Source organism: Pleurodeles waltl, chromosome 7 (genome assembly GCF_031143425.1).
Source record: "Pleurodeles waltl isolate 20211129_DDA chromosome 7, aPleWal1.hap1.20221129, whole genome shotgun sequence".
NCBI classification, from domain to species: Eukaryota; Metazoa; Chordata; class Amphibia; order Caudata; family Salamandridae; genus Pleurodeles; species Pleurodeles waltl.
Window position 1 is genome coordinate 1,192,924,721 of NC_090446.1, and position 14,929 is coordinate 1,192,939,649.

The 14,929-nt window shown below is 43.0% G+C and overlaps 1 protein-coding gene across 3 annotated transcripts in view; it reads right to left on the reverse strand.

The window, feature by feature from the left end:
• The window catches only part of PIK3R6 (phosphoinositide-3-kinase regulatory subunit 6), a 365,583-nt gene that overhangs the window by 116,591 nt on the left and 234,063 nt on the right, over positions 1-14,929 (reverse strand). For all 3 annotated transcript variants that reach the window (XM_069200309.1, XM_069200310.1, XM_069200311.1), the window contains 2 exons: positions 6,408-6,555; positions 4,214-4,300 (listed from right to left, as the gene is read on the reverse strand). In XM_069200309.1, the coding sequence (XP_069056410.1) occupies positions 4,214-4,300; positions 6,408-6,555 (235 nt within the window). The remainder of the gene's footprint in view (positions 1-4,213; positions 4,301-6,407; positions 6,556-14,929) is intronic.

Consider the following 14,929-nt stretch of genomic DNA (forward strand, 5'->3'; position numbering starts at 1 on the left):
CTATCCTCTTGGTGACTTTGCTGCTGTGCTGTATTTTCTTCTCCTTCACTTCCTTTTGTTCGTATTGTATCCATGGACCCCTTTTTACTGCCCAGCAACATGACTCTTGTAGAAAAACGTTTGCAGAGTATATATTAAGCAGGGGGCGTTTGCTCCTCTGGGGCATAAGGGACTAGACCCTCCCCAGAGTGAGGCGCCATGTCTGTGCATAATTTAAAAATGAAGCCTTACTCTTCTGTCTTGTTTAAGGTGGACTGGGTCCAGCCCCCCTGGATGCTTGCTTCATACTCTGGTGTGGTGGGAAGGCCAGTTCCAGTGACTGGGAGCCCCAACAGGCAGCATAAGCTGAAGTCTCTAATGCGCATGTCAGGCTGGACAGGTCTCTGACTATAGCCAACCAGACATGCGCACTTCAGGCCTAGAACTAGCGCTCTGTTAAAGTGCCATCGGAAGCATAGGACAGCGCCTCTGGTCTCCTTGGGAGTGCTGGGTTCATCTGATTGAACCAATTCATGCTTTGCTCTCATGCAGCTTCAATTATGAAAAGTATGAGAGCATAGTCTGGATTAGTTCTGGGCAAGCTAGCCTGTCCTCGGCTGGCCCACGTGTTCAAGGCCACGGGTGGGACACACATGACCAATCACTGTATGGATTGTTTTTTTTTTTTTAAAGCCACACAGTGATTGGTCATGTGATGCAATGGCACTGCTTTTTCCCCTCATGCACAGCGCCTGTGACTGCACTGTGCATGAGGGGAATGGAGATGAAAGCAGTGGTCTCTGCTCCTTGACCAATATACATCCAGGCCCAGAAAGAGCACGTGGTAGTGAGTCCGGAGAAGTTCCCATGGAGAGCAAACATATAGTTTACAATGATCTCAAACAGTTAACCCAGCAAGCTGAATTATCTCACTTTGCTGTTGCCTTCTATTTTGCCATTTAGGATTTCCTAACCAGTACCTTTTAAAAGCAGTTGGGCCAATTGCAAGCCATTCTGAATAGACAGAAACGTGGATCCACATTCAAATACTTTTGCATTTGCTTCTTAATATCACTCTTGAAACGTCTCTACCATTCTGGTATTAGGGTGACAATTCCATGATCCCCCGGGTCTCTAGCACAGAACACGGGTACTGCCAAACTGCCTTTCCGTGGTCTCCACTGCAGCTGCTGCTGCTGCCAACCCCTCAGAAAGGTTTCTGCCCTCCTGGGGTCCAGGCAGCCCTGGCTCAGCAAGGCAGAACAAAGGACTTCCTCTGAGAGAGGGTGTAACACCCTCTCCCTTTGGAAATAGGTGTGAGGGCTGGGGAGGAGTAGCCTCCCCCAGCCTCTGGAAATGCTTTGATGGGCACAGATGGTGCCCATCTCTGCATAAGCCAGTCTACACCGGTTCAGAGATCCCCCAGCCCTGCTATGGCGCGAAACTGGACAAAGGAAAGGGGAGTGACCACTCCCCTGACCTGCACCTCCCAGGGGAGGTGCCCAGAGCTCCTCCAGTGTGTCCCAGACCTCTACCATCTTGGAAACAGAGGTGTTAGGGGCACACTGGACTGCTCTGAGTGGCCAGTGCCAGCAGGTGACGTCAGAGGCTCCTTCTGATAGGCTCTTACCTTTCTTGGTAGCCAATCCTCCTTCCTAGGTAGCCAAACCTCCTTTTCTGGCTATTTAGGGTCTCTGCTTTGGGGAATTCTTTAGATAACGAATGCAAGAGCTCAGAGTTCCTCTGCATTTCCCTTTCCACCTTCTGCCAAAGGATCGACCGCTGACTGCTCAGGACTCTTGCAAAACCGCAACAAAGTAGCAAGACGACTACTAGAAACCTTGTATCGCCTCATCCTGCCGGCTTTCTCGACTGTTTCCAGGTAGTGCATGCTCTGGGGGTAGCCTGCCTCCTCCCTGCACCAGGAGCTCTGAAGAAATCTCCTGTGGGTCGACGGAATCTTCTCCCTGCTAATGCAGGCACCAAAAGACTGCATCACTGGTCCTTTGGGTCCCCTCTCATCCTGACGAGCGTGGTCCCTGGAACTCAGCAACTATGTCCAAGTGACTCACACAGTCCAGTGACTCTTCAGTTCAAGTTTGGTGGAGATAAGTCCTTGCCTCCCCACGCTAGCATTGCTTGGTACCGCGTGATTTGCAGCTGCTCCAGCTCCTGTGCACTCTTCCAGGATTTCCTTTGTGCACAGCCAAGCCTGGGTCCCCGACACTCCTTCCTGCAGTGCACAACCTTCCGAGTTGTCCTCCGGCGTCGTGGGACTCCCTTTTGTGACTTCGCGTGGACTCTGGTTCACTCTTCTTCCAAGTGTCTGTTCAGGTACTACTGCGGGTGCTGCCTGCTTCTGTTATGGCTCCCTGAGGTGCTGGGCGCCCCCTCTGTCTCCTCCTCCAAGTGGCGACATCCTGGTCCCTCCTGGGCCACAGCAGCACCCAAAAACCTCTACCGTGACCCTTGCAGCTAGCAAGGCTTGTTTGCGGTCTTTCTGTGTGGGAACACCTCTGCAAGCTTCATCGCGACGTGAGACATCCGTCTTCCAAAGGAGAAGTCCCTAGCTCTCTTCTTTCTTGCAGAATTCCAAGTTTCTTCTATCCGGTGGCAGCTTCCTTGCACCCTCAGCTGGCATTTCCTGGGCTCCTGCCCACTCTTGACACTGTCGCGACGATTGGACTTGGTCCCCTTGTCTTACAGGTACTCAGGTCCGGAAATCCACTGTTGTTGCATTGCTGGTGTTTGTTCTTCCTGCAGAATCCCCCTATCACGACTTCTGTGCTCTCTGGGGGGAGTATACTTTTCAGGGTCTTGTGTTGGGCTATTTTTCTAACCCTCACTGTTTTCTTACAGTCCCAGCGACCCTCTACAAGCTCACATAGGTTTGGGGTCCATTCGTGGTTCGCATTCCACTTTTGGAGTATATGGTTTGTGTTGCCCCTATACCTATGTGCTCCTATTGCAATCTACTGTAATTCTACACCGCTTGCATTACTTTTCTTGCTATTACTTACCTAATTTTGGTTTGTGTACATATATCTTGTGTATATTTTTTCCTCATACTGAGGGTACTCACTGATATACTTTTGGCATATTGTCATAAAAATAAAGTACCTTTATTTTTAGTAATCCTGTGTATTGTGTTTTCTTATGATATTGTGCATATGACACCAGTGGTATAGTAGGAGCTTTACATGTCTCCTAGTTCAGCCTAAGCTGCTTTGCCATAGCTACCTTCTATCAGTCTAAGCTGCTAAAAACACCTCTTCTACACTAATAAGGGATAACTGGACCCGGCACAAGGTGTAAGTACCTCTGGTACCCACTACAAGCCAGGCCAGCCTCCTACACACACACACACTGGTCTCACTTGACTGTAGTGCTGTCAGTTGTGGAGCACAGCAGGCTCTCTTTTCTCATGTTACACAGCCTGCTGTGGCCCAGTTTCCACCAGAGTTGCAGTAGTGGGTCAGTCCCGCACTCTGCTGTTGGGGGGCCCATTTTCGATATATACATTTTTGCGGCAGGTATGCTTCATGGCCATGGTCAAATACCACTGAATATAGGTGTGTGGTCCCTCACTACCTCTATAGAAAGGTGTGTTTGGGTTTTAGTTAGGTATGGATATAGACAAAAATTTACTTGTTGACAAAAATTAACTTGTTGACTGTACATGTACCGATTTCAATCAGTTAAGCGACCCTGAACAGCTATAGAACAAAAAGACTGAATTTGGGGCAAGTGGTAGTATATCATCAAGAACTACTTGTAATTCCACATACAATAAGGTTTAGATAAAGTTGTATCAGGAGTAATTGGCCTAGGCATTCAGAGTTACATATTGATTATGACATACAGCCTAAAAATACTCCATATTTGGCAATTGCTGTACCAACCAGGGCATTAAGTGGGATGGAAAATGTGTGTGGGGGTGTCGGAAGACCATATGCTCACAATTGCTATATAAACCTTCTTGCTTTCTAAAATATGCTTTAAATGCATACTTTGCTACAATTTATTCAAAATTGTAATTGTGGGAAAGCCCCCGCAGTGCACACTCAACACTCCTATGTTGCTTGGACTTGCTTACTTTGTTAAGTAACACTCATCTCCAAATTGTACGCCCCATTACTTCCGACTGCCACCAGCCACCACTGATATCGAGTCATTTCAGTTTGTGCTTTAAAATTATAAAGTCGGGAATACAATGTTAGATATCAATACTTACGTAACTGGTCATCCTTTTCCCACGGTAGAAAGTTAATATCCAGATTGGGTAGTGGGACATTTGACAGGCCTCTGGGTAACGTTCCACCTGTATGTAAACGACCAGTAGATTAAACATTAATACAATGATAAAATGTGGCTGTTAACTATGAACAACAATGGAGGCTACCATGAACACTGTCTAACTTCACATGTGGTCCAATGCAGCGTGCGGTGACCATGGGTAGTTCACAAATATCATGGAGTCTGACATAAAATGAGGTTCAATGTTGCCAATTATGCACCTTTCCTCACATGCTTACATAGTTCCTTTATGCTGCAAGAACAAAATAATTGTATGATTTTCTGACACTTTGGGACAGTCTTCTTCTGGGTTTTCACATCTATGTTTGGCATCTGACAAAGTCCAAAGTGTTACCAACCACTTTATCCTTCATATCTATCCCCGACCCCATCCTACTGATGGACACATTTCTCAATAAATTCCTCCCCAGACTTAAAATCCATTCATGGGTCCCTAGCTCCATTGTACCTTCTCCTGGTCATCTCCGACCACATGCCAGTCTGGTTACTTCCTTTCCATCCTTCTAATCCACTTGGGTTACCTTGCAATAGTGTTTTTCCTCTTGGGAAAACCCACTGAAGTAACCTCCCACTGGACCTCCAAATTTATGCATCCCCAATGACAGTGTGATGTAGACACCTTACATTTACCCTGATACTACATATATACACACAAATATACACAAATCACAGATTAGAGCTCAAAAATATACATTGCACCAATTATGTAATGAATACATTACCTGAAATTTCAATGCATCGAAAAAGATTTTTCCGAAAATCAACTGTATTTCATTTAGCAAACAAACCGGTAGGGCGTGGGAGCACAGCCAAGTCTATTATAACTCGTCATTCCTTTAGAATTATCTCAACCACCCATTGAAGAGTGATAGGCAACATGATATCCATCATCTGCTTTGTGAATGACCCAGTCAAACTTCCAGCACTCTATCATTTGGGGCTACCTTAATGACTATTAGAACAGAAAGGTGGGACATCCAGAAACACTGTTATAGGAGATGGGGATCTTGACTTTGTATTCACACCATAACAGGGGTCACCTCCCATTCAAAGCCAACCTTCTGGAAAGGCAACAAACTTATATGATCACATTGGAATAGCTCAGTCATTACAACTAAGCTGGTCTCAGGAGTGAGGCACAGCCATCCAGACCGCCCATGTTGTAGCATAGATTCTGGTCTTTCCCATGCATCAAATGGTCCAGTGGAAATGAAGAGTGCAGTAGAAGAGAATAATTCAAAAATTCAAAAATAAAGGTGTTACTGCTTGGTGCAGTTGTGGCCCAGCCCATCAGAATGCAAATCAATCTCGGCAAGAATAGAAGTAATGAGTATGAAAGGTAAACATAATGAACAGGAATGTTCCACCCAGTGACCAAATATTCCGTAAGTGGCCTTCCATGGAGCAGGAACTGACTGTTGGCTTCTTTTAAGAACCAGTCCAAGGGAAGAATAGCACCATTCTGGAGCCTCTGCTTACAGGACTTTTATTGACATGAAGCCAAGAGAATCCACCAAGACGTTCTGACACTTACCTAGGTGGGGGGGGAGATTCATCATTTCTCTCAGAAACTAAATGAATTTGGATGCCTTGAAACATCTCCAACTACCCATCATGCTATCACGCTATCCAGCAGGATAACTGGAAGAGAGGAATTGTGTGTCAGATGGACAGCGTCAGTGTTGATGTGAGGTAAACCATTTTGATTAACAGTCTGAAAACTTTACATGCAAGTGAGTTGTTGCTATTTGAAACCAACAGTCAAGTCAGGATCTGGTGCATCTGAACTAACTGCACACTAAATCCAAAACAGAAAACCAGGTCATTCCATCAAATTCATGAAGAGTATTCTGAATTAGGGGTAAACTGCCTGTAGAAATGGGATTGTGATGTGATTTATTAGTGTGCTTTTTCAAACAGAATGCAGTTTGCATTCAACAGGTCTTCTTGCTGTGAATGCTAACACCACTTGTGTAGCTGCTGCTGCACTGTGCCCTTTGACGTATGTCTCAGCATTGATATCAGAGACGGTCAGGACGACTTATATTTCAAACATGCCCATGGCTACTGGTATGACTAATTAAGTGAATGCTTTGCGGAGGATACTGCACCTTGTGGCGAAGGTTTTATTATAGTGCTGTAGATATTGGCCAGTCTTTCAGCATGCCTGCTGCGATCTGCGTTTACTTCAGCTAAAGTGAGCTCCACCGCCGCCACCACATCCTGGAAACACTGCTCAAGCACATCTGCAGGCTGATGCTGTCAGAGAGAGAGGTACTATTATTAGTCTTATTGCATCAAAGCAGTAGTCCGTGTATGCAGCAGACAAAAGCAGCGCGTGACACAACACACTGGACAGGAAAAACAAACCTGCTTCTGTTTCATGTCAACAAATAATGGGCCCAAAAGACACATACATACTCTATAGAGAGAGAGGAGTATTCCTACTATTCCACTAACTCTGAACCAATGTTTAATAAATCACACAGTGAAGTGGGTTCATATTTCTAAGGTTAATGTCACCAATAATTTATCAGCCTTGCGTTTAACTGTCCTCATCAAAGGATATTCTTTTATGGATGGAAAGGCCTTACCCACTTAATAATGGCAAGCTTCATCATTGGCTATTAATACCCTCCAATCCAAGAGGATACTGGCTTGGCGGTGTCAACTGTGGCCCCATAGGAGAACCTGCCCCTATTGGGACAGGGAGATCAGAATAATTCTTGTTCCGGTCAGTGAGAACCAGGGTTATAGAAGATAATTAAAATACCTTTGTATCTGTCTAAAAATAATACTTTGTTGGTGATGGCACAGAGTAAGGTTAAAAACAAGACCGTGGTGTAACAATGATCTCAATGAATCGCTACACCATAATCACTACCTTATGCAAATGCCGACATGTTTCGGCCTCTTTACAAGTACTTACTTGGGAAAGTATTTTCTCCAGGAAGTCTTGTGGCCTTCAGAGAAAAAGTTTAAATCTAGTTTCCTACTGTCTGTTAGCTGTCGTGTTCTCATACATGCAACTAGGTAAGACTAATACCTACCTGGTCCTCTAGGCATCTCCTCAGGTCATGCATAAACAGAAGGAAAAATCAAATTCTATTGTTTAAGATTATACTCCACAATCCTTAATTTTGGATAAAAACACTTCCAGTGGAACCGAAAAACACCAAAAATCGTGTAACACTGCACAATGCACTCTGTGTATAAAACTGTGATCATTCACAAATTCAAAGTAGTGTCAAGACAAACAGGTTAAATACACAGTAATAATTTAAAACTTTATATACAGTGTTTATTACACTGCAATTGTCAGGGCAAAGCCTCATAAGTCACTAGAGGATCGAGGCCCACTTATTGTCACAAACTGTTGGTCATAATGTATAAAACAAGACAGAGCAACAGGTACTTAGTGTCAACCCCTGCTCGCATATTTAGAACAGGTTAGGGGTACTAAAAGGGAAATCATATAGGTAGATTTCAAGAAGGCTTTTCTGAAGGATATTGTGCACACCCACTGTTCTATTACCTTATCTCAGGGTGTACTTCAATTTTATGTTCTCGCTTGTATTGCTCATGCACCCCTGGGGCCCCCATCCTGTCAAGCTCATATTGCCATATTTTAGCTTAAAGTAAGCACCGACTTGGCTGAAATTGTGTTTCCTCCTTGTCACGATTATATAGTATCTCTATTCTCATTTGTCACACAAATATCGCATTGTATATTCATATTGCCATATTGTGGTGCCGGTGATACTGATCTGAAATACTTGTCAGTTCACATTGTCACGTTGTCTCTGGATTCTCGCAGTTGTATAGTATCACACAACCAGACACATTACACCTGAGCCAAGAAACTGGTTCTCCACAACACAGGAAAAAAACGTATGCTGATGGGACTCTGATTCTCAACATTCCGTTGTTGCTGCCATGCCACAAGTGCTCACTGACCAGGCATCCCCGCCTCCGGCTTACTTCATCAAAGAGGGTCCTCCATTCTTAACGCCTGGGTAGGGCCCCTTCATAGTGCTGTCACTACTGTTCACAGTTTCCAGAAGCGGGGGATTTTAACTCCCCGCTCCTTCGCTGTCGCTTCCCCTAAGAGGCATCCATTTCTGTCTGTGACGTCATTTGCACGCGTCACAGAGGGATTCCTGGGAATTGTGGTACTCTTCAAGTGCCGATCATTCATATCATTCCAACAACATTTCTAACATCTTGCCATTTGAAGCTAGACTTGGCTGTAACATGTTCAGAAACTTGGCACAGCCCGTATTGAGTGTAATTTCATCCTAGATTTACATATTATAATACACTTGTTAGAAATGGGGTCTTTGGTTGACAGTCAGGTTACCCCCTGTTCAAGCAAGGACCTCACGTTAGTCAGGGTAAAAGAGAATCACCCTCAGCTAACCCCTGCTTGCCCCCTTAGTAGCTTGGCAGAGCAGTAGGCTTAACTTCAGAGAGCTAGGTGTAAAGTATTTGTACCAGCACACACAGTAACTTAATGAAAACACTACAAAATGACAAAACACCAGTTTAGAAAAATAGGAAATATTTAGCTAAACTAAACAAGACCAAAACGACAAAAATCCACAATACACAAGTCAAGTTATCAATAAAAATGCAAAAAGAGTCGTTAACACACTAGTGCTGCTAGCGTGAAAATGTACCTGCATTGTGTGAGGGCAGGCACAGCCCTTTCAGGTGTGAGTGACCACTCCTCCCCTCACTCCTAGCACAATTGGCTCATCAGGATATGCAGGCTACACCCCAGCTCCCTTTGTGTCACTGTCTAGTGTGAGGTGCAACCAGCCCAACTGTTAAACTGACCCAGACAGGGAATCCACAAACAGGCAGAGTCACAGAAATGGTACACGCAAGAAAATGCCCAATTTCTAAAAGTGGCATTTTCAAACACACATTCTTAAAATCATCTTTACTAAAAGATGTAATTTTAAATTGTGAGCTCAGAGACCCCAAGCTCCACATGCCCATCCGCCCCCAAAGGGAATCTACACTTTAATCAGATTTAAGGGTAGCCCCCATGTTAACCTATGAGAGGGACAAGCCTTGCAACAGTGAAAAACGAATTTAGCAACATTTCACTGTCAGGACATATAAACCACATTACTATATGTCCCACCTTAACCATACACTGCACCCTGCCCTTGGGGCTACCTAGGGCCTACCTTAGGGGTGTCTGACATGCAAGAAAAGGGAAGGTTTATGCCTGGCAAGTGGGTACACTTGCCAAGTCGAATTGACAGTTAAAACTGCACACACAGACACTGCAGTTGCAGGTCTGAGACATGATTACAGAGCTACTCATGTGGGTGGCACAACCAGTGCTGCAGGCCCACTAGTAGCATTTGATTTACAGGCCCTGGCACCTCTAGTACACTTTACTAGGGACTTACTAATAAATCAAATATGCCAATCATGTATAAACCAATCAACAATCCAATTTACACAGAGAGCATATACACTTTAGCACTGGTTAGCAGTGGTAAAGTGTTCAGAGTTCAAAAACCAACAGCAACAGATCAGACAAAATAGGAGGCAGGAGGCAAAAAGATTGGGGATGACCCTGCATAAACTAAAAAGTCCAACAACACTGGTGCCCTTTTTTCCATCACAGCGTGGCAAATTTCAGTTAAATGTAACATTTTCCAGCTCTACACCAGTAGCTTTTGAAAACTTACAATAAGTATATTATCTTGCCACGATTACTTTATATGTTTTTTATTTTTTATATAATACACCATTCCTCAACATCAACACCAATTTTGTTCATTTTGGAAACATTCATTCCTTCTCATGACAGAAGTAAATTTGCATCAATTTTTATGGTGGGAAACAATCTGGAAAATGTTTGCCAATAACCACAAATGTGCAAGTTCATAAGTGTGCATCAAGTTTTACAGTCTCTGTCACCCCAAGAAGATTCAATCACTCTCAAAAGTTATATCAGCAAGGTGGGCAGAGGTGGAGTTAAGAATAGTAAATCCATATTTATTTACCTTCATAATATTATGGTAGTGAATATTCTGGGTACATTTATATTGCAGGATGATATTTTTGGGCCAGATGCATTAAGACATAGGTCGTAAAAAGTGGTTGTAAACTGCGCACAAATCTCCAGTTTCAGGTGGTCATTGAATGATTCACCTAATGATTACTAGGCAGGCATCTTTTTTCGCCCTTCCCATTACTGGCTAAAAACACAAGGATGGTGGCCTACAAAAAAACAGCGTATCACCATCATAGCTGTATTTGCATTTCCAAACCGGAACGTTTTTTTCTTAAAGCAGCTTGTTTTTTTTAGTTTTTTTTTTAGAGCAGCCTATGTTGCTTAATCGAATCTGTGGTACTGCTTTAGAAAACCTGTTTGTGAAATCTTCAGGGGGAGCATTCAGTGGTCTTCTGGACCTCTGCATATTCGCCCCTCTTCCCTTTCATGGCCCTTTCTATTTATTATTCGGTATGGGTCATTAAACCCATTCTGTGAGTCACATAGGCTTTTCCGACTCACAAAATGGGTATAGTACATACCGGAAAGCCACTTTGTAGCTGCATAAGCTAGGAATGTGCACATCTGTATACCTGGCCCTTAGTTACTTGACATTGTGCCATACAAACCATATATAATTATGCTATATTTTTGTGGGAGTTGAACCCCAATATTTTACTGCACACTAATATTTTATTGGGCTCCAAAATTTTACTTCCAGCAGCTCGGTTCCTGCCCATTTGATTTTACGATTAAGAGTCACCACCCTTCTCAACATCTGGCCACACAAATTAGCAGAGTAATAAAACAGTGACTCGACCATTCAACAACTGAGTTCTAGATCATGGGAAAACTAAAGAGTTTTACTACAAAAATGTCAAAATAGGCATTACAGAGAAATGCAATATATATGCCATTAAGGTCCAGATACAGAGCACATTCTCAAATCAATATTTTTTAAGTCCTAATAAAAAACTAAAAAAATCATAAGTGCAAAAGTCAGAGACCATGGTAGAAAAGGGAAATCACCTGGTTAACCCCCAAAACCAATGATTTTTTATACACATGTTATGAACAGGTACTAAGCAAAAAACTGCAAATTCAACATGGCATGACTAGCAATAACACATATTGAGCAAATAAGAATAGAAATTGTCACTACAAAATAATAACATTAACCCATTTCAGACAAAGACTTATATTCTAGTGTATACTAGCAGGCCTCCGTCGAACTTCCAGTATGAGTGTCCTCAGAATATTACAATCAATACCCAAAGAAAGTTTCATTCACAAAATATACTCTCTAGGGTAAATAACCAGATGTGACACAGTGTAATGTGCCCCGCAAAGACTGTGGGGAGAGAATACACACAGGGGAAAGTTGATTCGGAAGGGTAATGAAAAGGAGCAAGATGAGCAGAACACCAAGACAGCATCCATATTAAGAAAATGGTATCTGCAAAAAATGTGGCACATTTAAACTGCATTAATAAACACATCTCTTAATAAAATTGTTTCAAATGTACATTGTTTCATTGGTTATGACTATATTCCTAATAAAAAAAATCATTAGACTTCAGAAATAATGTGACCCAGAATTGCACTTTTAGAATAAGCCTTAACATTAGCAACATCTCTAGCGCTATAGGGCGAATTCACATTTTAAGAATCACAAACATGAATACACACATGTGAATAATTATTTTACTGTGCACAAATGCAACTCAGGTGGCCAAATAACTGTGTCCTTAGTTTTCCAAAATGCGCAAGGCTTTCAAACAACAGGACTGGGCTGTACTATAAAAAGTGAGGAGGTACAAGCCAGCATATGGGAGGCAGTTCCAGTTTTCTGCATCTATTCATAGCATTTTAGACTGTGTCATGATGCTTTGTTGAAGAGGCCGAGTGAGGCCCTACTCTGAATCTACCACTTTCTACTGTAGTGTGATTCCTATTTGGGTAATAAGACTGTGCTTCGGGGGGCAGCACTACTGAGAATGAGTAACTGAGTCAGTCCAACACCATCTGGAAGCTGTGGTCTAAACTCCTGGCTAGCCTGAAGTGTCTCACCCGACCTTGGAAAGGAAAGGTGATTTGTGGCAACCTAAACATGACACCCTGACTCCACAGGGAAGTTGTGGTGAACAGATCATACCCCTTTCCCTCGGTTATTCAGAGACTCACACATATCAAGGCAGAACAAGAGATGTAAAATGGATTTCAATGCATTTACTGAAGCAATTTTATCTCATTATAAAAAGCATGGATTACAAAAATTAGGCAGAAGAAACATAAAACAGTGATCATTAGTGTGAAGAGAACAGAATAAACAACCCCACCATCTTTGTATGATCCTAAAAGCCTAAAGATTCCTACCTTCACCCGATGTCTAAAATCTGAGAACAAAGTGGTGGTAGCCCTGCTGCCTATCCAGGTCTAAGGGAGGGACACTGACCCCATACCTGAGAAGGTTGGCAAGGATCTGCCTGTTGAATGGGCGGCAATTAGCTTTGCTAGCTGTACAGTCAGCACCAGGATCAGCAAAGTTGTCAATGGAATGATGTACATCGCAGGATGGCCATGACTGGAATTACCTCTGCCCCCTATTTGGCCTATGTGGTGGTTATATAATAAACCCTGCAGTTTTCTAATAACAGGCCTGATGTGATAATATGTCTAGGAATTAGGGAGTGACTCCTGAGCTCCTGGAGTGGCAATATGAGTTAGAATATCATGTACTGAACATGACAGCCTTGATCAGAGCACAAAGTGAAATGCGTACAAAGGGCTGATAAAATGTGCAAAGTGAAGAACTATGTTTCTCAGAACGAAATAGCCAATCAAAATATAAAAACAGCGAGCTAAAACCTGGCTGTGCTAAAAAAGATATGAAATTAATAAAAATGTGTTTATGTGCAAAAGGCACAGTCCAAGGGCCTAATGCTAAGAAAAAAAAAGGGTGCCCAACCTAGGCACTAAGGAAAACCCACAACAATATCAGGTCACAGACAAACAGAGTTTGAAATCATCAACCTGCTCTGTTTCATATGGACTTTACCAAAGTGTCCCTAGTGAGCTACTGTTAGCTCTCCAGCTGCCTCTAAGTCGCTCTCTTGAAGCAGCCCAGCCTACTAAATTAGAGGCGTTTGCTTGGTTGAATTAATATATGCATCCAAAATTGAAAAGTGTGTATTAGACACTAAAATGTGTATACAGGGAGTGCAGAATTATTAGGCAAGTTGTATTTTTGAGGATTAATTTTATTATTGAACAACAACCATGTTCTCAATGAACCCAAAAAACTCATTAATATCAAAGCTGAATATTTTTGGAAGTAGTTTTTAGTTTGTTTTTAGTTTTAGCTATGTTAGGGGGATATCTGTGTGTGCAGGTGACTATTACTGTGCATAATTATTAGGCAACTTAACAAAAAAAAATATATACCCATTTCAATTATTTATTATTACCAATGAAACCAATATAACATCTCAACATTCACAAATATACATTTCTGACATTCAAAAACAAAACAAAAACAAATCAGTGACCAATATAGCCACCTTTCTTTGCAAGGACACTCAAAAGCCTGCCATCCATGGATTCTGTCAGTGTTTTGATCTGTTCACCATCAACATTGCGTGCAGCAGCAACCACAGCCTCCCAGACACTGTTCAGAGAGGTGTACTGTTTTCCCTCCTTGTAAATCTCACATTTGATGATGGACCACAGGTTCTCAATGGGGTTCAGATCAGGTGAACAAGGAGGCCATGTCATTAGATTTCCTTCTTTTATACCCTTTCTTGCCAGCCACGCTGTGGAGTACTTGGACGCGTGTGATGGAGCATTGTCCTGCATGAAAATCATGTTTTTCTTGAAGGATGCAGACTTCTTCCTGTACCACTGCTTGAAGAAGGTGTCTTCCAGGAACTGGCAGTAGGACTGGGAGTTGAGCTTGACTCCATCCTCAACCCGAAAAGGCCGCACAAGCTCATCTTTGATGATACCAGCCCAAACCAGTACTCCACCTCCACCTTGCTGGCTTCTGAGTCGGACTGGAGCTCTCTGCCCTTTACCAATCCAGCCACGGGCCCATCCATCTGGCCCATCAAGACTCACTCTCATTTCATCAGTCCATAAAACCTTAGAAAAATCAGTCTTGAGATATTTATTGGCCCAGTCTTGACGTTTCAGCTTGTGTGTCTTGTTCAGTGGTGATCGTCTTTCAGCCTTTCTTACCTTGGCCATGTCTCTGAGTATTGCACACCTTGTGCTTTTGGGCACTCCAGTGATGTTGCAGCTCTGAAATATGGCCAAACTGGTGGCAAGTGGCATCGTGGCAGCTGCACGCTTGACTTTTCTCAGTTCATGGGCAGTTATTTTGCGCCTTGGTTTTTCCACACGCTTCTTGCGACCCTGTTGACTATTTTGAATGAAACGCTTGATTGTTCGATGATCACGCTTCAGAAGCTTTGCAATTTTAAGAGTGCTGCATCCCTCTGCAAGATATCTCACTATTTTTGACTTTTCTGAGCCTGTCAAGTCCTTCTTTTGACCCATGTTGCCAAAGGAAAGGAAGTTGCCTAATAATTATGCACACCTGATATAGGGTGTTGA